The sequence below is a fragment of the Mesoplodon mirus genome (genome assembly GCF_964341445.2).
Source record: "Mesoplodon mirus genome assembly, chromosome: 20".
Classification (NCBI taxonomy): Eukaryota; Metazoa; Chordata; class Mammalia; order Artiodactyla; family Ziphiidae; genus Mesoplodon; species Mesoplodon mirus.
The window spans coordinates 20,731,568-20,757,926 of NC_138996.1; the positions used below are offsets into that span (position 1 = coordinate 20,731,568).

Below are 26,359 nucleotides of genomic sequence, written 5' to 3' on the forward strand. Positions count from 1 at the left end.
CGAAAATATTTCCCATAATTTCCAGGTTTGGAGTGCTTTATTGAATTTTAACCGAAATCTAATAATTTTCCAAAATAATTCAAAAAAATAGAAAAAGCATTAAAGAAGGACAAATTATACGTACCTATAACGTGACATTATCTGCTCAAGAGGTTTGTGTGGAAATGCTATAAATGAAAGAACTATATCTTCTTTTAAGTTGTGATTTTTAATATTTAAAAATTTGCCTCTTAAAACAGGACTCAATCCTAAATAGACATTTCTCCAAAGAAGATATACAGAGTGCCAACAAACACATGAAAGGATGCTCAACATCACTAATCATTAGAGAAATGCAAATCAAAACTACAATGAGGTATCACCTCACACTGCAGAATGGTCATCATCAAAAAATCTACAAACAATAAATGCTGGAGAGGATGTAGAGAAAAGGGAACCCTCTTGCACTGCTGGTGGGAATGTGAATTGGTACAGCCACTATGGAGAACAGTACGGAGGTTCCTTAAAAAAACTAAAAATAGAACTACCATATGACCCAGCAATCCCACTACTGGGCATATACCCTGAGAAAACCAGAATTCAAAGAGTCATGTACCACAATGTTCATTGCAGCACTATTTACAATAGCCAGGACATGGAAGCAACCTAAGCATCCATCGATGGATGAATGGATAATGAAGATGTGGCACATATATACAATGGAATATTACTCAGCCGTAAAAAGAAACGAAATTGAGTTATCTGTAGTGAGGTGGATGGACATAGAGTCTCATATAGAGTGAAGTAAGAAAGAGAAAAACAAATACCATATGCTACATATATATGGAATCTAAAAAAAAAATGGTTCTGAAGAACCTAGGGGAAGGACAGGAATAAAGATGCAGACATAGAGAATGGACCTGAGGACACGGGGAGGGGGAAGGGTAAGCTGGGACGAAGTGAGGGAATGGCACTGACATATATACACTACCAAATGTAAAACAGATAGCTAGTGGGAATCAGCCGCATAGCACAGGGAGATCAGCTCTGTGCTTTGTGACCACCTAGAAGGGTGGGATAGGGAGGGTGGGAGGGAGGGAGATGCAAGAGGGAGGAGGTATATGTATACATATAGACGATTCACTTTGTTATACAGCAGGAAGTGACACACCACTGTAAAGCAATTATACTCCAACAAAGATGTTTAAAAAAATAAAATAAAATAAAATAAAATAGGTCTCAGTGGAATAGAAATGCTCTGTTAATTGTCATGTAGTTGTTATGGATTTAGATCCCCCACAGTGAGCATTTCAAATCCAAGCTTCAACTTAACCTCTGACCCAAGAGGCCAAAGGGCAAGCTGGCTCAATCCTAAATTCTTTAAATCTACTATCTAAATTGGAAACTTCAACAGCTATTTTTTTTGGCATATGATTAAAATTTAAAAATTCATTTATATACTTCAAAGCTTGGCTACCATTCTAATTCAAAGAAGAGCATAATGTACATGTAACTATGAGTCATTTATTAAACTTGGGTTAAAAAAGCCCTGGAGATTATACATATATAGTATTTTATATATTATATATTATCATTATAATATATATTATGTATTGTATGTATATTGTCAACTTAAAAATATCAGGAAATCTTGATATCTAAGATTCTTGTTAGAGTGGCTTGCTGAGTTTCTAATTTTCTCCTGATTTTTTCACGAGCATGAAATCTGAAAAAGTTTAAATTGTATTCTAGTTACTGCTCCAAGAAAAAGTATCCAAAAGAAGAAAGCTGTGCCCATGTAGTCTTAGCTCTGTCTTCTGAATGAAGAGATGGTCTGACTGTGAGGAACTGATCCTGTGAACTATTACACTGACTGTCTGTGCAGTGGCTCCTACCTTCTCTTATAGAGAATATGGGGAGGATTTTCACACCACCCAGTAAACACCATTCAACAACGCATGTGATCAGTTCCCTGCTTTCTTTTAATAAGGCAGAGGACAGGAGGGTGCTGCCAGTGTGGCTGGGAGGATTAGTAAGGATGTGTGTTCCTCCTGCCTCTAAGTCCCCCTTAACGGGGCAGCCCTCCCTGGGACCTGGCACTAAGAGGGCACAGGGTGACCCTCTGATCACGCCCTGACCTGAAGCCCAGCACCTTTTCCTTTCCCTTCTCCCTGCCCATGACCACCCTACTCATCAGGCAATTTATGAATATAGGAGAGACAATATAGTTAGAATAGGAAGTGTGATTTGGGGATAATAGAGTTAGAAATGTTAAGAAATAAAGCAGGTAGGTGTGGGGGAGAGGGAGGAGTGCTTAGTTTTATGGATTCATAACTAGCACAGGGAGAGTGGAAATTTAGAGTTGTCAGTACACTTTTCATCTTTCTTTAGGATTCTGTCTCATGATATCATTCCAAAACTATGACAAAGTACCTGCCTGCTTTTACCTACAAAAGTCTTCCGTATGACGGAAGTAAGACAAGACTGCTCTTTTTAGCCAATATTAATCCTAGTTCTTGTCAAGTGACTCAAATCAGTGGGTCTGTGTCAGTATTCTCCACCTGTTAAATATTGATGACCGTGGCTGATTTCATGGCTATTCAGCATGGATTATGTGTGTCAGCAGATTGTAAATATCACGGAAGAAAAAAAAAGAAAAACTGGTAGAAACCATCAGTGACAAAAAGCAGTAGCTAATGAGTCTTTTAGTTGTTCCAAACTCTTGCACTGTGATTTACAAGTTTTTGGTTTTGGTAGATGAAGATGTTTTTGGTGGATAAGTTAAGGACAGTGTGGTAGAATGAGATTTTTAGGACTTGGCTAAAAAGAATCTATGAAATTGCATGCTTTTAAGTCCAGGGATGGCATCTTATTTCTCCTTCAATTTTCAGTGCCTATAGAGATCGGCACATGGTAAGAACTCCATTTTTTGTTCAATGAATCAATGAAAAGGAATAAAAACTAGTGGAAATAAGAAGTAATCACATTTATCAAATCTAGCCCTTTAAATTATGTATCATTTAATGAATAATTCTAAGAAGTTATAAATATGGACAACTCTATGACAAGAAGACAGATGTCTGCCACAAGAATCCTCTTTGTTGTAAGAAGACTATTAAGGGTGTTCATAAAATACTATAAAAAGATTCTTTCAAGGGGAACCACTTTGAAAATTAAAAAGTTTGTAGAGAGGAAATGGCAAATATATGTCAAAATTCCCTAATCATATTAAGCCATAGATTCTTACAGAAATACAGCAAAACTGAATATCCCCTAGAGCAGGGGCCCCCGACCCTTGGGCCATGGACGGGTACCGGTCTGCGGCCTGTTAGGAACTGGGCTGCACAGCAGGAGATGAGTGGCGGGTGAGCTGGCGAAGCTTTATCTGCTGCTCCCATTGCTACCCATCGTCCACATTACCGCCTGAACCATATCCCCCCCACCCCACCCCCGCCCCCCCATTCCGTGGAAAAATTGTCTGCCACGAAACCGGTCCCTGGTCCCAAAAAGGTTGGGGACTGCTGCCCTAGAGATACTTTGCCTTATCTGTACTTCCATTGGCATTTACTGTGCAATATACATTTTTTGATAGCATTGAAAGTCCTCAAATATCCTCTGTGAATTTAACTTCTTAAAGTTCCTGAAAAGTCACCTAAAGTTCTCTGGTTTTGGAACATTGGAGGCACAATTCTTAAATAGGTGACTCCTAATGATGAAAGGTGAATTTATATAACCTAAATTGCCTCAGAGTGTGGATCTCTGATTTTGTTTATGAAGCGATATGTAATTTGACCAGAAGATGGCGGCATTCTGAAAGAAAGAAAACCAAAACAAAGCAAACATGAAAACAAAAAGCAAGATACAGCAATTACCATGCTTTTTATTGTTCAAGGTCTTAGTGATGACACTATTTTAATTAGGGTTAATTTTTTTTGTATATTATTCTTTTCAAGGTCTGAGATTTCCTCATTCCAAGAAAAATAACGAGTAATTGTAAGAGCCTACCTGTACTATTTTCTCATCAAAGAAGAAAGTCCTTTGAAAGATAAAATAATTATCTCTAGATAGGAAGGAGGCCCTAGATAGAATTCTTTAAATGAATTTATTTATTTTATTTATTTATTTTTGGCTGCGTTGGATCTTCATTGTGGTGCGCAGGCTTCTCATTGTGGTGGCTTCTCTTGTGTAGAGCATGGGCTCTAGGAGCACGGGCTTCAGTAGTTGTGACTCGTGGGCTCTAGAGCGCAGGCTCAGTAGTTGTGGTGCGCGGGCTTAGTTGCTCCGCAGCATGTGGGATTTTCCCGCACCAGGGCTTGAACTCGTGCCCCCTGCATTGGCAGGCAGATTCGTAACCACTGCCCCACCAGGGAAGTCCCTCTAGATAGAACTTCAAGTTAGTAGTGTAGTTTTTACTTCTCTTGGAGTAAAAATAATATCTTAAAATAATACATATGGAACTCAAACTTAGGTTCCAGAAAGATATTAAATGTGTTAGAATTTTTCTCCAAAATATCTGTTTGGGTTGAAGGAATGTTCTTGTATGCTGTAAATGCATTATATAGAAACATAATTTAAAAAACATGAAGGGGCTTCCCTGGTGGCACAGTGGTTGAGAGTCCGCCTGCCAATGCAGGGGACACGGGTTCGTGCCCCGGTCCGGGAAGATCCCACATGCCGTGGAGCGGCTGGGCCCGTGAGCCATGGCCGCTGAGCCTGCACGTCCAGAGCCTGTACTCCGCAACGGGAGAGGCCACAGCAGTGAGAGGCCCGCATACCGCAAAAAAAAAAAAAAAAAAGAAAGAAAACATTTTTCCATGGAGAATTATCTATCTATCTATCTATCTAGGTGTAAATTTATTTATTTAGAAATATTTAAAAGAAGAAAAAAGCCCTACATCAGCCTGAAAGAGTAACAGAACTAGAACTTCCCTTATGTGTGTAACTTACTAACAACTTGAATTGAATTGAAAAGATGCACAGGGAAGCATATAGCTCATGTCCTTGTAATGTCCCTTGCAATTTATACAGCAAATGGAATTATGGACAATCCACTATGACAATATTCTTCAAGCCAGTTAAATGAGTAATGTTGTTTATTCTATGTAACTCAGAAATATGCTAGCATAACTGTAAAAAAAATAATAAATACATGATGTAACTAATGAAAAACACTGAAATGATTTAAATTTTGTGCCTGCTGCTTTGAAATGGCATCGTATAGTTTTTGCCACATAATTATTTTCTGGTTTGATGGCAATATTTTAATGAAAGTTTTCAGGCATTTTGTAAGAAAAAATTACATTTAGTATCCTATTACTTCAAAAAGCTTAAAAAACAGTGTATCGGCTTGAGTCTGAATATAAGCAGGTATCCTTGGGGCCTATTCCTGCCACCCAGGCATCTCCCTAGTCAGAATATATTCCTTTACTCCCCTGAATCAGCCTGACCTAATTCCCTCCATCCATGCTTGATCTGACCATTTGAGACCCAATAGGTGTACTTACCACTGAAACCCATCCTTCTTTATCCCAAGAAGCTACTGAAGCTTCTAGAGCTCAGCCCCAAACTGAACGTCCAGTACTCCTGGCCAGGCAGGGTCCATCCCTGGCCATTGCATTGGACCTCTTTCCCAACACAATTCCCAAGAAATGGACTCTTATGGGAAGGTGTTTCTTGAGTACTTATTAGAGTGGAAGAAGAAATCAAGCCCCATAATAGACAAAAAATTATGTCATGTAGACCCCAAAGCAGAAAAAAGTGAAAGGCTAGGCAAACTGCTAAACACATTTTATTCTCTCTGCAAGAATACAATTATTCATTTTAAACCTCTGTCATCATCAGTTTTTTTTTATTGTGTTCAAATGTGTTAATCTACAGTTCAATTGTTGGTCAACATACAAACTATTTTGTAATATTTTAACGTCACCTGATCAGCCTGTGTTCTGACTTAATGTTTTTAAAGAAAACCCATTTTTAAATATTTTTCCCTCCTTTGGGGGATATAAGCTCTGCCTTTAGCTGGGCCTATCAAGGAACTGAAGAGCGGTACTCATTCAATTTTGGGTTGTGTGTACCTATCTTTAGTCCTGTCTGAATACAGTTTCAGTGACTGACAAAAAAGTACCACCATAACCTTGAATTTGTGGTTTCATCTTGCTCAGTGTTCTTATCTCTCAGACAGCAGCAGAGAGGAAATGTGTTCCCTGGCAGTCATATCACAGCTCAGGACACAGATCCCTGTGATAGGATGTTAAAATTGAAGTTGTGATTTAAACCCTAAGGTGACAGATGCGATATCAAAGTGAGTTGTGAGACAGAAAAAAAGAGTATATCTTGCAAAAAGTATTTGGAGGAGAAAGCATTAGGGCAGGGGTCCCCAACCCCTGGGCCGCAGACCGCTAGCGGTCTGCAGCCTGTTAGGAACTGGGCCACACAGCAGGAGGTGAGCGGCGGGCTAGCGAGCAAAGCTACATCTTACGCTCCCCATCCCCCCATCACTCGCGTTACCGCCTGAACCATCCCCGCCACCACCCCCAACCCACCCCGGGTCTGCTGAAAAATTGTCTTCCACGAAACCGGTCCCTGGTGCCAAAAAGGCTGGGAACCACTGCATCGGAGAACTCTCAATTTCCCCCGAAGAATCTAATAGCATCAGGAATCAGAAGGTATTTGGGATAAAGTGATTGTGGAGAGAGATTTGGGGGTGCTATGAGTTCTCTCCCAAATCCTTCCCTATAAGGAAAGGTGAGTAGGGAGCCTGCTCTAATTTCAAGGCTGGTTAAAGGGACTTCAGTGGGATCATTCAGACATGGAGAGGATATAGTGACACATATATATGGGGTCCACGGGAGCCTGACAAGACCTGATTGGGCTGCCTAGCTGGGGATGAGCCAAAGGAAAAGTGGCTGTCCTAGTATCAGGTGAATTCCTAGATTGCTCAGGGAAAAGGCAGTGTTAGTGTTTCTTAGGGATCTCAGATGTACCACATGGCATCATTTAAGGACCTGCTCAGAGGGCTGACTAGAGGTGTAAACTGGCCTTAGCAGGGAGAAGCTAAAAATGTCCTTACATTCCTAGGGGCTGCAGGAAAAATAAGGGACCTGCAAAAATAGAAAAGAGAGTTACATTAAGAGAATTAGAGATACAGTAGCTAATGTCCAGGATGGCCCCCAATGATCGTTTTCTCCTGGTCCACGTGCACAGGTTAGTCCCCTCCCACGTTGATCAGTATTGTACGACCAATAGAATATAACAGACTTTATGGTGTGGGACTTTCAAAACTAGTTCATAAAAGGCATTGGAGCTTCTGACTTGGTCTTTTAGGTTGCTTACTCTGGGAGAAGCCAGCTGCTATGGTGTGAGGACACTAAGGCTGTCTCATGCAGAGACTCATGCAAAGAAAAAGCAATTTGCCAGCCCTGTGAGTAAGCCAGTTTGGAGGTGGATCTTCCATCCTTAGCCAACACATGACTGCAACCTTATGAGAGGCCTTACAGTACTAGACAGAACTGCGTGAACAGGCTACTCCTGAATTCCGGGTCCATGGAAACCGTGAGACACGATAGATGATCACTGTGGTTTTAAGCCACTAAATTAGGGTTGATTTGTTATGCAGCAATGGATAACCAATCCAGATTCTGACACTAGGAATGGGGTGCTCCTATAACAAAAAACCTAAAAACGGACAAAATGTGGGTGTGACTTTGGGTTCGGGTGGCAGGTGAATGCTAGATGGACCATGAGGGGAGTGATATTGAAAGACTAAAGGACGTCAAAGATACTGTTGCGTAAGCATAAGCTGGATGGCCTTTGAGGAAGCTTTCAGATATAGTTTAAAGAAAAGCAAGGAAAATGTTATTAGGAGAAAAGGGATCTTTTTTATCTAGTGGCAGAAAGTTTAGCAGTACTGTTGTGTAGTAATGTGGAAGGTAGAAAATGTACCTCAGGTACTTAGTAATCTAGCTAAGGAGATTTCCAAGTTGGATTAAAGGTGCTGCCTGACTTCTTATTATACTAAAATGCAAAAGGGGAGAGACAAGTTTCTTCCCAGTCTCTGTTTCTTCCCAGTCTCTCCAGACAATAAATGTTGCTAAAATTAAGTGGTTTCTGGGTAAGATCAAATCCAGGTTACAGCCAAGACAGTATGGTCTAAAGGTAAAGTCCTCAGATATATCTAAGCTAATACTTCAGAGAACTGTTCAGACAAAAAGCTCTCCAAGGGTTTTTGGGGTATATGTCACAGATCCTTTACATTAAATAATAGAGTTTTTAAGAATCACCAGGGCATTGTCTCTCAGAAGCCTCAGTAGGGGTGTCTAAGGTAGAGAAAGGTTTATCATGAAGAGATTTGTAAGTGTGGCTTTTGTCTAATGGAGTGAGCCCTGATAAGACCAACAGGAAATGTACAAAGTTTTAAAGAGATTGCACTAGTAGAAACATCTCCATCTTGGATCAAAAGATTCAGAGACGGTGCAAAAGCAACAGAAGGCCATGAACCTCCCAACCCTCTACAGGCAGAAACAAAGATGAAAACTGCTCAGCTGTAAAAACATTGGTCATTTCATAAGAAAAAGGAACGAACCAAAAGGCAGAACTAAGGGCATCTCAGAAGGCTGAACCAGAAACCACGTAGTAGCAGAAATGATTCCCAGCCAAGAACCTTCAAGCATATGCCCTGCTGTTTTTTAGACTTTCTATAGACCAGTGACTTCTAAGTGCCTCACATTTTCCCTTTTTTTGAATGGGGGAGTTTATAGTGGTTATGCTGTGTCTGTCACACCATTGTATGTTGGGTGTGTTCACAGGTCTTCAGGTCAAGAGGAACTATACTTGAGGGGCTGTACTTGACGAACTGTACCTGAAGAGTCTCATCTGAACCTGGATCTGATTTATACGACAAGACCTCAGACTTTGCAAAGATGTCATGAGATGAGTCTTAAGGGGGCCTCTGGAGGAGGTGAATGTCTTTGCGTGTGGGAGAGACATGACAAATTGTGGTAAAATGGCCCTCAATAATTTTCACTTTTGTAAGCATGCATTTGTTTAGTCCCTTTTTACAATGAACCAGAGCTGGTCTGTGTGACCAACAGAATATGGCAAGCATGCCAGTTTGACTTCCTTGGTTTCTTTTACTCACCCTGGGGGAAGCCAGGTGCCATGTCATGAGGGCACTCAAGTAGCCCCACTGAGAGACCCACATAGAGAAGAACCAATTTTCTAGCACTCATCTGCCAGTCACATAAGTCAACGTACAAGTGGATCTTGAAGCCCCTGTAAAGCTATTATATGACAGCATGCCAGCAGGCACCTGTCTGCAACCTTATAAAAGACCCTCAGTTAAACCAGAGTTTCTCTCAAATTCCGAACTTACTAAAAACCATGAGAAGTCATAAATTATGCTTCAAGCCACGAAGTTTAAATATGATTTTTTACACAGCAAAAGATAACTGATACAGCAGGTGAGGGATCCTTGAAGATCTCCTAGACCCACAGAGCACGCATGCTCGTCCAGTGAGGACTTCTCTGTGCTCCTCTCCCTTTCACCTCCCCGACGTAGCTGCTAGCAAGTGATGTACATGGTGAGCTAGAATGGAAAAGGAAGCTAACCCTCCACCCCCAATCTTCCCTGGCTGCAAGCAGACACCTGCCTTAGCAGAACAACACTAGAAGAGAGGGGAGAGCCTTACAGAAAAGGAAGACTGAAATGTGGATTATTATAGGGACAGAACTTTTTCATTTCTGATTCAAGACAGCAGTATTCCAAAAATTCCATATTTTGGAATTTAAAATGATTGTGTTACTTAACAATATCTGGAAAGAGCCAGGAGAGTCCCTAAGTTCTTGTCTAAGCAGGGAGGGAGAAAATTAGCTGCCATGGCTGTTTGTTGTGGAAAAATTAATTTGTTTTGTGATTTCTTCCATTAGGTGGTACATGTTTAACAAGACTACATTCCTAAAAAAATTAAACAATGCAAGAAAAGATGATAAATCTTCCCTCAATAAAACTTCCTCTGCCAGCCTCTGTCTTTCCTTCTTTCCATTATTATCAAAAACATCCTGGAAGCATGTATACTTAAAATGGGTACATTGTATTGTATGTAAATTTTATCTTAATAAGGTTGATTTAAAGAAAAAACACTGCTTTTCCTCCTCATACCTACTCTGCTTCTTTATTCCTTATCTTAGACAACGACCCTATCATTGTATTACTTTTCCAAGACACAAATTTTGAATTCACACTTAATCCTTCCTTTCTCTCGTCTTTTTTTTTTGCAAAGGCTCAGTTTTTAAAGCCTATCAGTTCTACCTCCAATAGTGTATCCTCCCTGTTCCTTATTGTTGCTCCCTTCAGGTCATCACTCTCCCTGGCCTAAATCATTGCCACAAAAGTTTATCTGCTCTTCCTAGCTCCTTTCAACATCTCCTAGACCCCCTACACTCTGATTTCATTTTTTCCTGCATTTGTGGAGTTCTAGTTCTTTAAAATATAAATCAAATCATTTTGTTTTCTTATTTAAAAGCCATCCTCGCATTTCCCTTAAAGTAGATTTTTTGGACGGGGTATTGAAAGTTATCCACAAACTTGCCCAAAGGCTATTTTAGATACGTTTTCTGCCAGGTAGAGTTATGTACCCCATTCTTTACTCAATTACCAATAAGCCGTGAGGAGACTGCTTTTTTGTTTGTTTTCTGATGTTTTTTACACTCTATTCCTTTTCCCCTTTCCTCACCTGGGAAACTCCTAGTTATTATTAAAGACCACATTCCATTGTCATTTCCTCTGGGAAGTCTTACCTAAGGGTTCCCATCTTCTCTAACAGAACTAATACATTTCTTAAACATTTAATCCTTAGATTCGGTATAACTTTAATTTGGTACTTATTACATCCTTTCATAACCACGTGTTTGCTTACATCACAGAGTGCTCCCCATGAAGGTGAAGGCCATGACATGTGTGGTGGAGACTGCAGAGCTACTCCCAGATTCCCCCTCCAGGGCCGATTCCCCTGCTCCTGGGAATAGTGGCTGCCAATGATTACATCTGTTTCCCTCTTTGGGAAATGCCCTTGACAGCCAGGAACTGCCTCATTCAAGACTACATCACTTTCTAGGGGCAGCCTAAGAGTGCAGGGATACAGAGATCCAGCCTCCCTGTCTCAATTTGGGACAACTCTGAAGGGCCACCCAAGCTCCAGAGAGCTGCAGAGAGTTAGCCGAGGCTGCAACTGTTACTGCATTGCAGCTCAGCCAACTCTGCTCTCTGACCAGTTCTGCCTTCCTCACTTCTATGCATGTCTGTCTCCCAAGAACACTCACTACTAAAGCTTCTCCGGGCAATTCCTGGTCCCGGAGTCTGATTCCAAAGATTCCAATCATGTCATTTCCCCCCTCTGTTTTTTCTTAAATTCTATCCCAGTGTCCAGCACAGCTGCTTACACATAGCCATAGTGGGTTCTTATAGTTTTTTGGGAAAAAAAAAAAAAGAATTGAGTTTTATAACATTAATGTTCACAACATTAATAGTGTTAGAGTTCAGCTACATTATTAATTAGAAAGGCTTTTGTTTAATAAAATGTAGAATAATTTCATAAGGACATGAATACATCACTTAGATATATTACACATGGCTAATAATATTTTTCTTTACATTCTGATTAAGTTAAGGTGTTCTAATAAATATTTTAGAAGTTCAATATTATTAGAAACAAAAAAAATTGCTCTTTAACAAATATGCAAGTCCTTTTTAGTCTATGTAACTACATAAGAGGATATTAGAAATTCAGATAAAAATATTTGTAGAACTATCATCATAGTGTTATATTATATTGTATTTAATACAGAAAAAAACTACAGATGTGCTATAAGTAGGGAAATAATTGCACGATTTTGATATATTCACGAAATTCAAACTGTAAAATTTAATACTTAGTTAATATTTGCTTAGGAAATACATTTAAGTGGAAATTCTACTAGTTCTGAATTCTAAATGTTTTTATCTATTAAAAGTTATTTAAAATTCTGACTTTACTCCCCAATAGACAGTAAAAAATAATGTAAAACTATCTATCTACAGCTCAGTGTCTGCAATATAGAATTTAATAATCTGCTTCAGCAGAATTCCAGACCCAGGCTAAGTCTAGTTGCTCTGATCCAGAGTCTGCTCTCTCTCCCACTTTTTTTGTTTCTTATTGGCACCCGGAGGTTGTTGCCCTAGCAACAGAGAAGTTCTGGAGGCAACTTCGCCAGGATGCTCTTGGAAATCAGAGGCTATCTGGACCCAAGAAAAAATTCTCCAATGTTTTCCTCACCCGTATAATTCGTTTAGTCTGGGATTTAAGCAAAATTAATGCTATGGATTGATCAAAGAGGATTTTATTCAGAAGGCCAGTATATAAAAGGGATAAAAGTAAATAAGTCTGGCTGGGGCAGAGAGAGGAAGGCAGTTCTGGGGGTGCCCAGAGTGCACAGTCTGAACAGCACTGATTTATTGTTATTATTGCCTATTTGTATGATTCTCTGCATTTCACAGAATGACTAATATGGTAAATTCCCATTCAGTAAATTACTATAGTATTTATACAAAGGTAGGGCCTTCAACATGAATCAGCAGAACAACAACAAAATAAAATGGATAAAGCAATTTACAGTAAAAAGGAAACAACTGTTTTCATGAGTGTCAATTGATTTTCCTTTGAAGCAGTTTACTAATTCAGAAGTTGCCTGGATTACACCAAGTTGTCACAGTGGAAAGAACAGAGAATCACTAAAAAGTGAGAGTGGCAACAATAATCTAAGGAATACGAATCATTCATTCATTCAAAAAAAAGAAACTAGCATATAAAATTCTCATTAAATAAGCAGAATATCAAGAATATTGATATTTTTCAAGTGATTGTGCCTTGAAAAAGATAGAGTGAAGATATAGAGTAAATGACACTTCATATTTTTGTTACGACACCGACTGTTTAGATGTGTATATTCAGAATACTCAAGTGCTTGGTTGCTGTTTTTACTTTTTCATTTAGAAATCTGGTATGTGGTAGACAGCTCAAAACTATAGTCACAAAAGCCCTCTGTATAAACTTTGTACAACGGCTACTGAATATTCACATGGAATCCCCAGTTAAACATTTCAACTGACTTTAACTGTCTTTAAGAAGTGAGGGTAGAGGCCACCAAATGCCAGGGGCAGCATTAATTATCAGTCAAAGAATCAAAGTAAGGAATCAGAAAAAGAATGGAAACACTAAATATATAATTAGAACTTGGGGACAACTCTGTTTGAGATGAAGAGAACTCTGTGAAAATGGCTTATGGGTTATTATTATTGCTCAATGCTATGAATTATATTCTTGGTTGCTGTGATGTGGCATGCCGTTGGCTTGCCATTTTACATTGCCCAGAAATAACTGGAAGTTGTTATTTCTCTTGGATGAAAATATGAGCTGGATTCGAGAAGTAACATCAGCACATGGAAAAACTAAATTTTCCTCATTGTAATGATGATAACATACAAAAGTACTATTCATATGACCAAATCTTAGGTTGCAGAGATTTTTTTTTTTTTTTTTTTACTGTTTCTTGCCCTAACGGAATCTGTTCAATTCTTACTGTCCTCTCATTTTTATGTTCCATTTTCCCCATCATTCTTCTGGTTGTAGGAGCTCTGCTCCAGACGTCTAATTAGCCAGGTTATTATAAATGAAACACAAACAAAATAGAAAAACAATTTTTCCAACTCAAAAAATTACTTAAACACCATGTGCTCAGACTTTAGTATTAAGGATCAGTATATCTGGATGCAAGTTGTACTTATTCTTGGCACAATGAAACTCCTAGATTCTGAGTGAAAAGTCTTAAGTGAGGAGGTTACTGTGGAGATCAAATAATCCATCCCAAACAAGACTATCATGAATTAACATGTAAATAGATTGGAAACAGATGTCAGTATCTTCAAACACAAGAAATGAGAGAATTTTGAATAATTTTAAATAGAAAAGCAAATGGTTATGAAAAATGTTTCTATTTTTCAAAGCCCAAGGTTAATGAATTACATATTTATTATTTCAAAATCCAGAATATGTGAATGGAATCCTCTACACTTTAGAATCAGAATTCTAAGAAATATCTCATTATAATAATCACAGAATGATTTCCTTTTTAGAAACATTTTTTCCCCAGCTCTCTGGTGGCTCAATTTTCCTTAAAAAAGCTATAAGATTTGGCTTATTTTTCTTTCTCATAAACAATGAAGCTCTTAGTGAATAAATACTTCTTTAAAAATCCACATACTTCAATGTTATTGCTTGGCTATGTCAAAATTAAATTGCCACATTCAAAAGCATTACAATTAAAGGCATTTTTCTAAGACCATTACATTTTTGTTTGCAAAGTGGTAAATTGTACTAATTCAAATTTTTTGATGTTTCAGACTAAACTTTAAGAATTCTATGTGTGTCATTTTTCCTTTTACTATGCTATTTTCTTTACTTATCATATGTGACATTATGAAATACTCTTTAAATTCTAGTCAATTTTATATGTTACCTAACATTTTTCCCCCAAGAGTTCAGTAAAAAGGAGTATTTGCAGTTCCCGTTTGTAAAAAAGACAATGTTTTATCCCTTTATTTTGTTTTAAATACTGAGCAGCATTAGAGAAAATCACTAGCTTTGTTAAAAAAAAATCTGATAATCACCTAAGCAAAAATATAGAATAATATCCCGGTAAAACAAAATAGGGACCTACTAAAATTCTGCATATGAATTGCGTTTTAAATGATACTTGAGAGTGATGTGATTTGGACTCCTGAATCTACATGCTATTTTTCAATTTTAGGGCCTACCATTTAATATGTCACAAGCATAATGACTTTAGCTTAATGATCACATGTATGAGATATGTGATTGCATTTAGATATAAAACCTGGTTTACATTGAAAGTAATTATGAGGAACCTCTGATGGTTTTTCTCTTCTTTCTTGGATCAGCCTTAATTTCCTTAATATGCTGTATAATTGGGACTAATGCCAACAACATTTTATAGTTTCATAGCAGATTAGACCATATCTCATTGGGTGAAAAAAGGAAAAAAATAAGATCCTGTTTTTAAATGACTTAAACGTTAACAGCATTCATTAAAAATAACGTAATGTCAAAATTCATACACAATGTCATCACCCTCCTTTTTACCTCCATTTCAAAACATTTATGCTTTTTAGGGAGGACAATACTATTGACAATTGAATGTCAGACCCAAAAATTGTTGTTTGCGTCTATCATGCCAGAGGGGAGAAAGATAATAGATTGTATGTAAGTGTCTCACTAAGCTGACTATAGCATAAACAGTTGTGTTTCAGAGTCACATTGAGAGATTTTTTTTTTCTTCAACAATAGGTTAAACTGACCATGCAATTTTTGAAATTGTTGGTAAAAGAGGCTAAAATATCAGGTTGACTGTGGCATTGGAGTACTTTGTTTTTTAAAGTCATCTAGAAAGGATCATGAACTTGCAGTCAGGACATACTCCTGAAGCTTTATTTAGGTCACACTGCAGCAGTATTTAGGCAGGATTTACTCTGAACCATTCTTGGGAGGAGTTGGCAGTCTCTGGCATTCAGCCTGCCCTCAGCTCCCACCCCCTCCATGAGCTGCTGTCTTCACCCTCATCTATCTCATCGATATTTTGGTGGTAATGATGAAAAGATTAGGGGTGTTTTCGGTCTGTGGAATTAGAGCTACTGTTGCCAACTTGAGCTGGAATAAGATATATTTGTCTTTTTTCATCTTGTAGCAATTACAATAATGAAGGTTAATAATTTCTGCTGTTTTTTAACAACTTCAAAGGAGGGTTATTTTGTAATTCCAACATTCAATACATTCTGACATGAATGTTAGTATCTTCCAACATTCCTTTGGATAGTTTAGGATACACTCAAAACTATCTAGCTGGGGTTCCCAAATGCCCAAATGATTGAGGTTCTCATTCTGGTCGTTAGAATTCTATCACATGGCAACTAGTGGGGTTGTCTTCTCTATGAAGCTGACGTTACTATACACAGCAGAACACCCTCTCTGTTCCTCCAGTACTTATTTTACAAATAAAATATGTTGTTTTTCTTATCTCAGCCTTGGTCTCTTTCTTCACAAATGTATGATTAATACTAATTTAATGACCACCTACACTAATCAGTATCTTTAAGAAAAACAACAACCACAACAAAACCTGTGGGGTTTTAGTGCCCAGCTTTAAAATCTTTCACGTAACAACCCTATATTAATTAATGCAGGAACAACTCAAGCAACTGAATACCCTGGTTAGAGGGATGTCAGAACATTGTTCTTCAGTGAATGAAAGCACTGTATAAAAATTGATATGACTACACATGCGTTGTTCGCAGAAGTGTCTAGTGTGAAAGGCATTATGAGACTGCCTCAAAGGAACAAAACCAAGAATTTAAGAAAGAAATTGATGAGATTTTTGGCATTAAGCACCAGACCTTGTTTTTACTAATGTGTTTTTTGGTAGTGGATATCCTACCTTTTAACTTAAAAATTTTTTTGTGTCAAATACATTTCAGAAATCTACTTTAATGCTCAATTTTCAGCATGATATATACACAGTATTTATGAAAAATCCGAAGATTACTCATTGGTCCCCTTCTAATAATAAATATAAAAGTAGAAATCTTATTGAAAAATTGGCACTTAGAAATCCAAAGACTTTACACACAAAAGGAAAGCCAAATATTTGTGGTAGTCAGTCACCATTATAAATAGATTCATAGCAGCAAATCAAATGTAACTTTAAATAATTCTGAAAAAAGTAAGCATTCTGTAAAAATGTGACACTATGGAGCAGAAGGCTGGTTCATTTTAGGTGGATGTTAGAAGTAGGTGTTCTTTGACTTTAATGTTTCTACTTAATATTAAAATTGAAATTTTAGTTCATAGTGAAAAGAACAGCTCTGTAGGATACTAGAGTTTTCTTTCTTTTCACAAAGAGCCCAGGCTGCCATTATTCCCAAAGCTCCAAATTGAGGGGAAAAGTGTCTGTTTAGTATCTCATAAAATAGGTAAAATTCTTCATTCTAATATTTTAACCCAGGAAAAACTAAAAACATAAAATTGATCCATGGCTCAAGACTTACTTTCTAACTTTAGTAAAAAGGGAATATTCAACATAATAATAACACCAAAACCAGCAAAAAATAAAACACACACATGCTCATATTAAAGCAGCCCTTCTGCCAACACAAAAGCCTGTTTTTCAAGCTTATTTTTTAAAAAATTTTTATTGGAGTACAGTTGTTTTACAATGTTGTGTTAGTTTCTACTGTAGAGCAAAGTGAATCAGCTATACGTATACACATATCCCCTTTTTTGGATTTCCTTCCCACTTAGGTCACCACAGAGCACTGAAGAGAGTTCCCTGTGCTATACAGTAGGTTCTCATTAGTTATCTATTTTATACATAGTATCAATAGTGTATATATGTCAATCCCAGTCTCCCAAGCTACTTTTTTAATTGGTCATTTTCTTTAAGAAATTTCCTATAAGTCAGTTGCCTTTGATAGCAGAGTGTTTTCTTCCCCTCTGGGTACTTCTCATGGCCAGTTAGAGAATTTGACTAAATTATAGTTCAGTAGCTGAACAGAGTTGCATTTCCAGTTGTCTAACTCCACCTGCAGTATTGATCAAGATGTGTTAAATAGGTTTTGGGTGTCTTGAAGTGGAATATTGTGTTTCAAGGCCGTGTCAATTGCGTAATGATTCTCATCACTCACTGACTAGTGAGTTGTGGCATCACTATGAAGTTGTGATCGTGTGCCCAGGTCACACCTGAACAGCTGGATACATCTTCACTTCTGATTTTATTCCAAGTTGGCAACTTTTCAGTTAATATTTGATTTGAAGTGCATGAAAAAATATGTTTCTGTTCAACAACTGATTTTAATTATTCCTTAATTTTGCCTGTGGGGTGAATAGTTTGGTCAACTGATATGGCAAAACATGAACAATTTGAAAAAGGACCCATTATAAAGTATTCTAAGGGATTAAAGTCCTAGGAAAACTGATGGTTTTATGTTTCTCATTCTAAAACTTTACTGAAGATGGTTACCATAAAAATATGTACATTGCTCAATGGAAATATATTGACCACATTTATAAGCATGGGAGCATTGAAAAAAGACTAAGGAACTGCACACAGAGTTGTAGCAATGGTTACAAATTATAAGGTGACTACACTCTAAAATGTGTATGTTTCAAGGGAGAAATAGTGGATACCAACAGTAATTATTCTAAAGTAAAAGATGAACACAGAATAAATGTTAGAGTGAAAAGAACACTCTTAGGGACAATAGAAGGCGCTTTAAAAAGCTAATTTAAGCATAAATACCTTTAAAAAAGGGAATTCACCTTCCTTTCTACTTACTTCTTTTTTTTAATACATTTATTTCTTTATTTTATTTTTGCCTGCATTGGGTCTTCCTTGTTGTGTGCGGGCTTTCTCTAGTTGCAGCAAGCAGGGGCTACTCTTCATTGCAGAGCTCAGGCTTCTCATTGCAGTGGCTTCTCTTGTTGCGGAGCACGGGCTCTAGGCACGCGGGGTTCAGTAACTGTGGCACGTGAGCTCAGTAGTTGTGGCTCACAGGATCTAGAGAGCAGGCTCAGTAGTTGTGGCACATGGGCTTAGTTGCTCTGTGGCATGTGGGATCTTCCTGGACCAGGGCTCAAACCTGTGTCCCCTGCACTGGCAGGCGGATTCTTAATCAATGCTCCACCAGGGAAGTCCCTCTACTTACTTCTTATATGTCAGTCCCACACCAGTCCCCAGTGTTCAAAAAACCAATGCTCCAATTGTTCCCAAACCTTCAAGCTAAAACTCTTTTTTTTTTTTTTTTTTTTTTTTTTTTTGCAGTACGCGGGCCTCTCACAGCTGTGGAGCGCAGGCTCCGGACGCGCAGGCTCAGCGGCCATGGCTCACGGGCCCAGCCGCTCTGCGGCATGTGGGATCTTCCCGGACCGGGGCACGAACCCATGTCCCCTGCCTTGGCAGGCGGACTCTCAACCACTGGGCCACCAGGGAAGCCCCAAGCTAAACCTCTTAAGAGGCTTTTATCTTTTCCCTTAATAAGAACGTGGTAAAATGAGATTGTTGAGTTTCATATTTGAATTTTGCATTTCAACCTTCTCTAGCGTTTGTGGAAAAGAAAAGCACCACGTCACTGCAGTCTGCCCACTGGCACACATTATTTTTGACCCTGTTTTTTCAGTGTACCACAAAATAGTATTGGGTAGTATGTCATTGGTTCCTCCTATTTCCTGTATATACAGCACTACCATACAGCATGTCATTGCATTTCATTGTTTACATGCCTCCCTCCCTTGCTAGACTGTGAGATATTTAAAGACAGAGAATATATTTTTATTGCTCTCCAAGTCTTTTTTATCTTGCATAACACGTGGCACATCGTAGGTGTTCAAAAAATATTTATTCCATCAAAAATACTCTAGATATTCTTGCAGTTGGACATACATAGTACGTTTTAAATTCAAGTATTCTCTTTTTAGTTTTATTTCAGATTTGCCTTTTATTTTAAAGGCAGGCAGAAAAGCAATCCAAACTTGTTTCTCTGTGTTAAGCTAACACGGGCATTTAAAAAATAATTCGACACTATGATTTTCACTAAACTAGGAAAGGTTATTTTGGAGCTGTGGGACTTTAGATATTTGAAGTAGTAATTACTTCCTCCATAAATGTTACCTTTAGAGCCAAATACTGTTTTCCTGTTGCAGTTCAACATTTTACTTAAAGGAAAATGTCTTCTATTCACAAGTCATTGTGCTATACTATTACATGTAGTAATTCTCCTTTTCATTTGTTTTGGTAGCATTGTAAAGTCTATGAAGCATCATAATAATAACAATAGTAGCTTACATTTTTTCAGTATTTTTTCTGTGCCAAGCATTTCACTAAGCACTTGACATGTGCTATGTCATTTAATACCCACATAAAACTGATCATGTGTGTGATCTTATATATCTCTACTTTTTAATCTATCTATCCATCCATCCATCCATTAATTTTCCCATTGGTAAGCCATTTAGTCAGAATAATAATACAGGGACAATCATCTTTACATTTTGCATTCTTGGTTCTTTCAAGTTCTGAGTATCCAGTAATAAAATTTAACACCATATTTTGCATAATTCTGGAACAATGACCTATGTTAGTAAAGTACTTGTGTAAGCATTTATAAAACAAAAAAAACAGCATATATTGGGCTGTACTTAATTAAGTACTATCAAGTCACTGCAACTAAGAATCCAAGAGTATTTCTTCTAAACTGAATGGATGAGATATCAACTCTTACCTGAAGATAATCAACACTTCATGTGGAAACTGACTGTTACAATTAACAACTTACCATAGACTTGGGTTTGGTTCCAGAACTGGCCACTGGGGTGGAAGACGGTAGGTCAGTGGACTCGGTGTTAGAAGACGGATTTACTTGTGTCTGATTTACCGAAGTGTTATCTGCTCCACTCTCAGATCCTGATTCCAGATCCTATGAAAAAAATGCATTGATATGAAGGGCATGTCCACACTCTCTACATGCCTTTCTCCCACCTCCAACACCTTTCCACCTCCTCCTTCTCCCAACACACATGGACACACCACAGAGTTATGACAACCGACAGTGACACATCACCCATAACCATGCATTATTTTCTATTAATAATTGTACTCTTCAGAGGGTCTGATTTTAGAATGCAAATACTGAAGAAGAGGTAGTTAACTACTTTGATAATTTAACAGCTGATTGTGCAATGGAAAGGGCAGTAGGGGCAGCTAGCCGGGACACTGCAGTAAGTCAGGAGGAAGAAGCCCACAGACAGCCCTTGCTCGTTGTGTGACTTTGAGTAACTCACTCTACATCCCTTTTGCAACAGGGTTATGAGTGTCAAATGAAAAGACAGTTCTCAGTTCTTCTCACCTCACTCTCTTCTATGTTCCCGTCAGATCTCCATGGTGACACCGACCATAATAGCCTGGAATCATTTAGCTCAAGTGTATGTCTATCTAACGAACTATAAGCTGTTTGAGGGCAGGAATTACGCTTTGTCACGTGCGATTCAATTCCCTCATTTGAAAATGAGTATAATGATAGCATGCACTCATACAGGTTTATGAAGATTAAGCAAGATAGATGCACAGTGCATGTAACAGGCACGTAATCATTTTCATTAAATGCTGGGCATTACTGTAAATATTGCTATTATGAACATCATATGCCTTCTGAGCAACTAGGGCACAGTATGTGGAGAAGACATGTCTGTTGAATGAGTGCAATTACACGGGAATCCCTCTAAAGGCTGTGCATTTAATTTACCAAATGATATCTTTGTTTTATACGTGAGAACACAGAGGAAAGGCAAAGGGGAGGAGAATGCAAAGGGAAGAGAGTGAAGGCACACATCACTCTATAATTTTAACCTGAGAAAATTATGATTTGATAATCTTTATGTCCACTCCTTCTACATCTCAACTTCACCATGGCCCATATGGTCAAATATCATCTACCCTGCACCCCGACTCTCTGGCCTTAACTCTCTCATTCTCTTATTTCTGTATGCTCTGCCATACTTGCTGTTTGTCAGTCCTCCTAGTACATCAAGGCGGTGTTTATGGCAGGGACTATGCCCTTTCTTGTCCCTTGTCCAAGTATTTCCCTTTGCTGTCCCTTTCTTGTCACTGAGCTCTCAGTTTGAATATCACTACTTCAGAGAAACATCCTTTGACAGTTCAAGCTAAAATATTTTCCTCTCTTCAACCTCCACAGTGTATCATTTTCTATTTTACAATCTTATTACCTTGTTAATCTACCACGTATCAACAATATCCATCCATCATCTCTACCTATGTATGTACGTATGTATCTATCTCTCTATCTGACCATCTATCCACCTTTCATTCATTTCTATTTCAAATCTTTTTTGTCTCCCTTTTTTGGAATCTATGCATCACAAGAGCAGGGGCTTCACCTGTCTTGTTCACTGATACATTCCCCAGGCTTAGAATAGTGCCTGGCACCTAGACTATGCTCATAAATATTGTTTTATGAAAGAATAACCAAACTGACAAATATTAATATGTAACCAAGGAGGCACAAGATCTGTACACTAGAAACTACAGGACACTGATGAAAGAAATTGAAGAAGACACAAATAAATGGAAAGATAGCTCATGTTCCTGAATTGGAAAAATTAAAATTGTGAAAAATGTCCATGCTACCCAAAGTGATCTATAGATTTAGTGCAACCCCTGTCAGAATGTCAATGGCATTTTTCATAGAAATAGGAAAAAGCAATCCTAAAATTTGTATGGAACCACAAAAGACCCTGGATAGCCAAAGCAATCTGAGAAATAATAACAAAGCTGGAGCCATCGCATTCCCTTATTTCAAATTACAGTACCGTAGTAATCAAAACAGTATGGTACTGGCATAAAAACAGACACACAGACCAATGGAATAGAACAGAGAGCACAGAAATAAAAGCATGCATATACAGTCAACTAACATTTGACAAGGGGGCCGAGAATACTCAATAGGGAAAAAATAGTCCTTTCAATAAGTGGTGTTGGGAAAATTGGATATTCACATGCAAATTAATGAAATTGGACCCCTATCTTACACCACTCACAAACCTTAACTTGAAATGAATTAAAGATGTAAATGTAAGATCTGAAACTGTAAAACTCCTAGAAGAAAGCATAGAGCAAAAGCTTCTTGATATTGGTCTTGGCAACAATTTTTGGGGTATGACACCAAAAGCACAAGTAATACAAGCAAAAATAAACAAATGGGACTAAATCAAACTAAATGGCGTCTGCACAGCAAAGGAAACAATCAACAGAATGAAGAACGCAGCCTACAGAATTACAAGAAAATGTTTGCAAACCTTAGATCAGGGGTTAATATCCAAAATATATAAGGAACTCATTCAACTCAATAGCAGAAAACAAATAATCTGATTAAAAAATGAGCAAAATACCTGAGTAGACGTTTTTTCCAAAGACACACAAATGGCCAACAGGTACATGAAAAGGTGCTCAAGATCACTGATTATCAGGGAAATGCAAATTAAAACTACAATGAGATATCACCTCACACCCGTCAGAACAGCTATCATAAAAGGGAATCCTAGTGCATTGTTGGTGGGAATGTAAATGAGTATAGTCACTATGGAAAACAGTATGGAGGTTCCTTAAAAAATTAAAAATAGGGCTTTCCTGGTGGCGCAGTGGTTGGGAGTCTGCCTGCCAATGCAGGGGATACAGGTTCGTGCCCCGGTCTGGGAAGATAACACGTGCCGCGGAGCGGCTGGGCCCGTGAGCCATGGCCGCTGAGCCGGTGCGTCCAGAGAGAGGCCACAACAGTGAGAGGCCCACGTACCGAAAAAAAAAAAAAAAAAAAAAAAAAATTTAAAAATAGAACTACCATATAATCCAGCAAGTCCACATCTGCATATACATCCAAAGGAAATGAAATCACTGTCTTAAAGAGACATCTGCACCCCTATATTCATGGCTGCATTATATTCACAATAGCCAAGACAGAAATAATTGAAGTGTCTATTGATGGATGAATGGATAAAGAAAATGTGGTATATATATACAATGGAATATTATTTAGTCATAGAAAAGAAGGAAATTCTGCCTTTTGTGACAACATGGAAGGACCTGGAGAGCATTATGCTAAGTGAAATGAGTCAGACAGAGAAACACAAATACTGTATGATCTCACTTATATGTGGAATCTAAAAAAGAGGCCAAAATAGAAACAGAGTGAAGTGGTGGTTGCTAGGGCCTGGAAGGTGGGGAAAATGGGGACATGCTGGTCAGAAGGTACAAGCTTCCAGTTATAAGAGGCATAAGTTCTGAAGATCTAATCTTCATTTTGGTCACTACAGTTACCAACACTGTATTATATATTTGAAAGTTGTAAGAGAATAGATATTAAATGTTCTCACCACACACATACACACATACACACAATTGTAATTATACCAGTTTATGGATGTGTTAACTAACCTTACTGTGGTAATTATTTTGTATAAAAAAACTGTATCAAATCATCACATTGTACACCTTAAACTTATACAATGTTATATGTCAATTCTACCTCAATAAAGCTACAAAGAAAAAGAAAAGAAAAAAGTGGAAAACAAAGATAAAAAAGAAAGGGTACAAAAGACATACATAACAATAATAAATATGAAACATAATACTAAATTCTTTAAGTGTGTGTGTGTGTGTGTGTGTGTGTGTAAAACATATAACCATAAACAAATTTCTCATGCCCTGAGTGCTTTCAGATTAAGGGTCATCTATTCTTTTCTTTTGCACGGAAAAGACATTTTACATTTTACCGTAAGAGAAAAATGGTTCATTAAGATTTCAAATTGAATCAACATCAAATGGATAGTTATAAATAGCAGGTAATTTATAAACATCAAATGCATAATCATAAGTAGCAGGTAGTTTATAAGCCATTTATATTTTACATTTTTGTTTATCAGAAATCATTTGCACTAATTTTGCCTTCCTATTTATGATTTGATTAGGCAACTAACAGGGTAACCTTGCATCCTTCTAACAATACAATAATTCTGAGGTGAAATAATAAACATTAAAAAAATTTTTTTAACATTTAAAGACAATACTCTATAGCCATTCTCTGCTTCCATGTTCACAAACTCTATGTGGAAGATATTATTATCACTACCTGATGGATGATGAAGCCAAAGCTTAAGGCAAGTAACTTGACCAAATTCATGTTCTGTGGCAGGGCTGACATTAAAGCTCAGATCTGCCTGACCCTCACTTGTCAGGCTCTATCAAGGCAGCCTTGTATACATCTTTACATTTACCCTTATTTTAATATGTTTTTCTCTTTGAAGCCATTCTTAAAGACTCCAGCCCATATTATTCTTTACCCCCTTTATTATATGTAGAACTCACTCCAGCATTTTCTTATAAATAATCTCAAACTGAGGTCACTGTTTCATTGTATGTCTTGCCCTCCTTGCTAAACTGTACGCTCACAGTGGAGTATGAGGGTGTGGCAGAGGGGGTTTCTCCTCTGAATCTGGGACAGTACTCCTTGGTGGACAATCAAGGTCATAGTTACTTGTTATAATCCACTTATTCCATGGTACAATTATCAAAAGGAATGGAAATCGCATGTGGAAAAAATTTTGATGACGAGAGAATGTTAAAATTAGCTTTAAATACCAAGGAACAGAAATAAAGAAAAAGGGACAACCTAGAAAAACACAGACACAAAAAGAAGTTTCTAGGGATGCAGGCTATGTCTTATTTACGTTTAACCCAGTGTCTGATGTGAGTGAGTACATGAGAGAAGGCAATGGTATTAACAAATACTAAATATGTACTCTGTGCCAGATCTCTGCATCTCACACGTGTTCTTTCATTTACTCCTCCCAACAAGCCCTTAAGTAGGAAACAATGTCTCCTTTTTTTACATGAACATGAAGTTGAGAAATTAAATACTTTTCTTATGTTCTCAGATATTCAGTTGTAGAGCTGGCATGTGAACTCAGGCCTGCAGACTCCAAAGTTTATGTTTCTACTGTATTATTTGGCCTATTTCAAGTATCTGTTGAAGTAAAAACTCAGAAATACATCTTTATTTACAGAATTAACCATTGTTCATCAAGGGTGGTGATGGTCCATGAGATAGTGCATACAATATAAAATCCAGTTTACACTTTAAATGGAGGCAGAGATGTAGATGCAGACAAATCCTAATCATCATCCACCTTAGCTCTTGTTTTGCATTGTCTTTACCACTCAACAAAGAACCGTATCTAGCAGGTAAGGGCTGTTTTGCTCTCTGAGATGGAGACAACAATATGGAGTTGTATTTAGCAGAAATCTGGACTGTGCTTTTTTCCCTAAATACATGGGATTGAGGAAAGGTCAATGTAGAGGGAAAAGGGGAGCAAGTAAAGAGACAGGGAGAGATCAGCAATTCACGCCAGAAAACTTTCAAGAGAAAATGTATTCCACACCTACATTAATGGCAAAAGTACTGAGAAGCATCTCCTATTGAAAAATTGGGCTTTAAAGTGTTGATGAAAATGAGTTTGAAGCTTCTACACCCTTCATATGTAAACGAGAAAACATCCCTTCTTTTTGGCCTCAGGAGATCACTTTCACTGCATTTCCTCCATCTGGGTGCCTGTCCTACTAAAGTATGTGCAAGATGCTATGGCGGCACCAGGGAAGGAGTAAGCGATTCTGTCTGGGAAGACAGAAGGAGATTTAGGGAAGACTTCACTGTAAAGGA

General features: G+C 37.9%; 1 protein-coding gene across 3 annotated transcripts in view; it reads right to left on the reverse strand.

The window, feature by feature from the left end:
* Nucleotides 1–26,359, reverse strand: part of DLC1 (DLC1 Rho GTPase activating protein) — a 412,196-nt gene that overhangs the window by 284,197 nt on the left and 101,640 nt on the right. For all 3 annotated transcript variants that reach the window (XM_082608637.1, XM_082608638.1, XM_082608636.1), the window contains one exon: nt 20,411–20,551. In XM_082608637.1, coding sequence (XP_082464763.1) covers nt 20,411–20,551 — 141 coding nt within the window. The remainder of the gene's footprint in view (nt 1–20,410; nt 20,552–26,359) is intronic.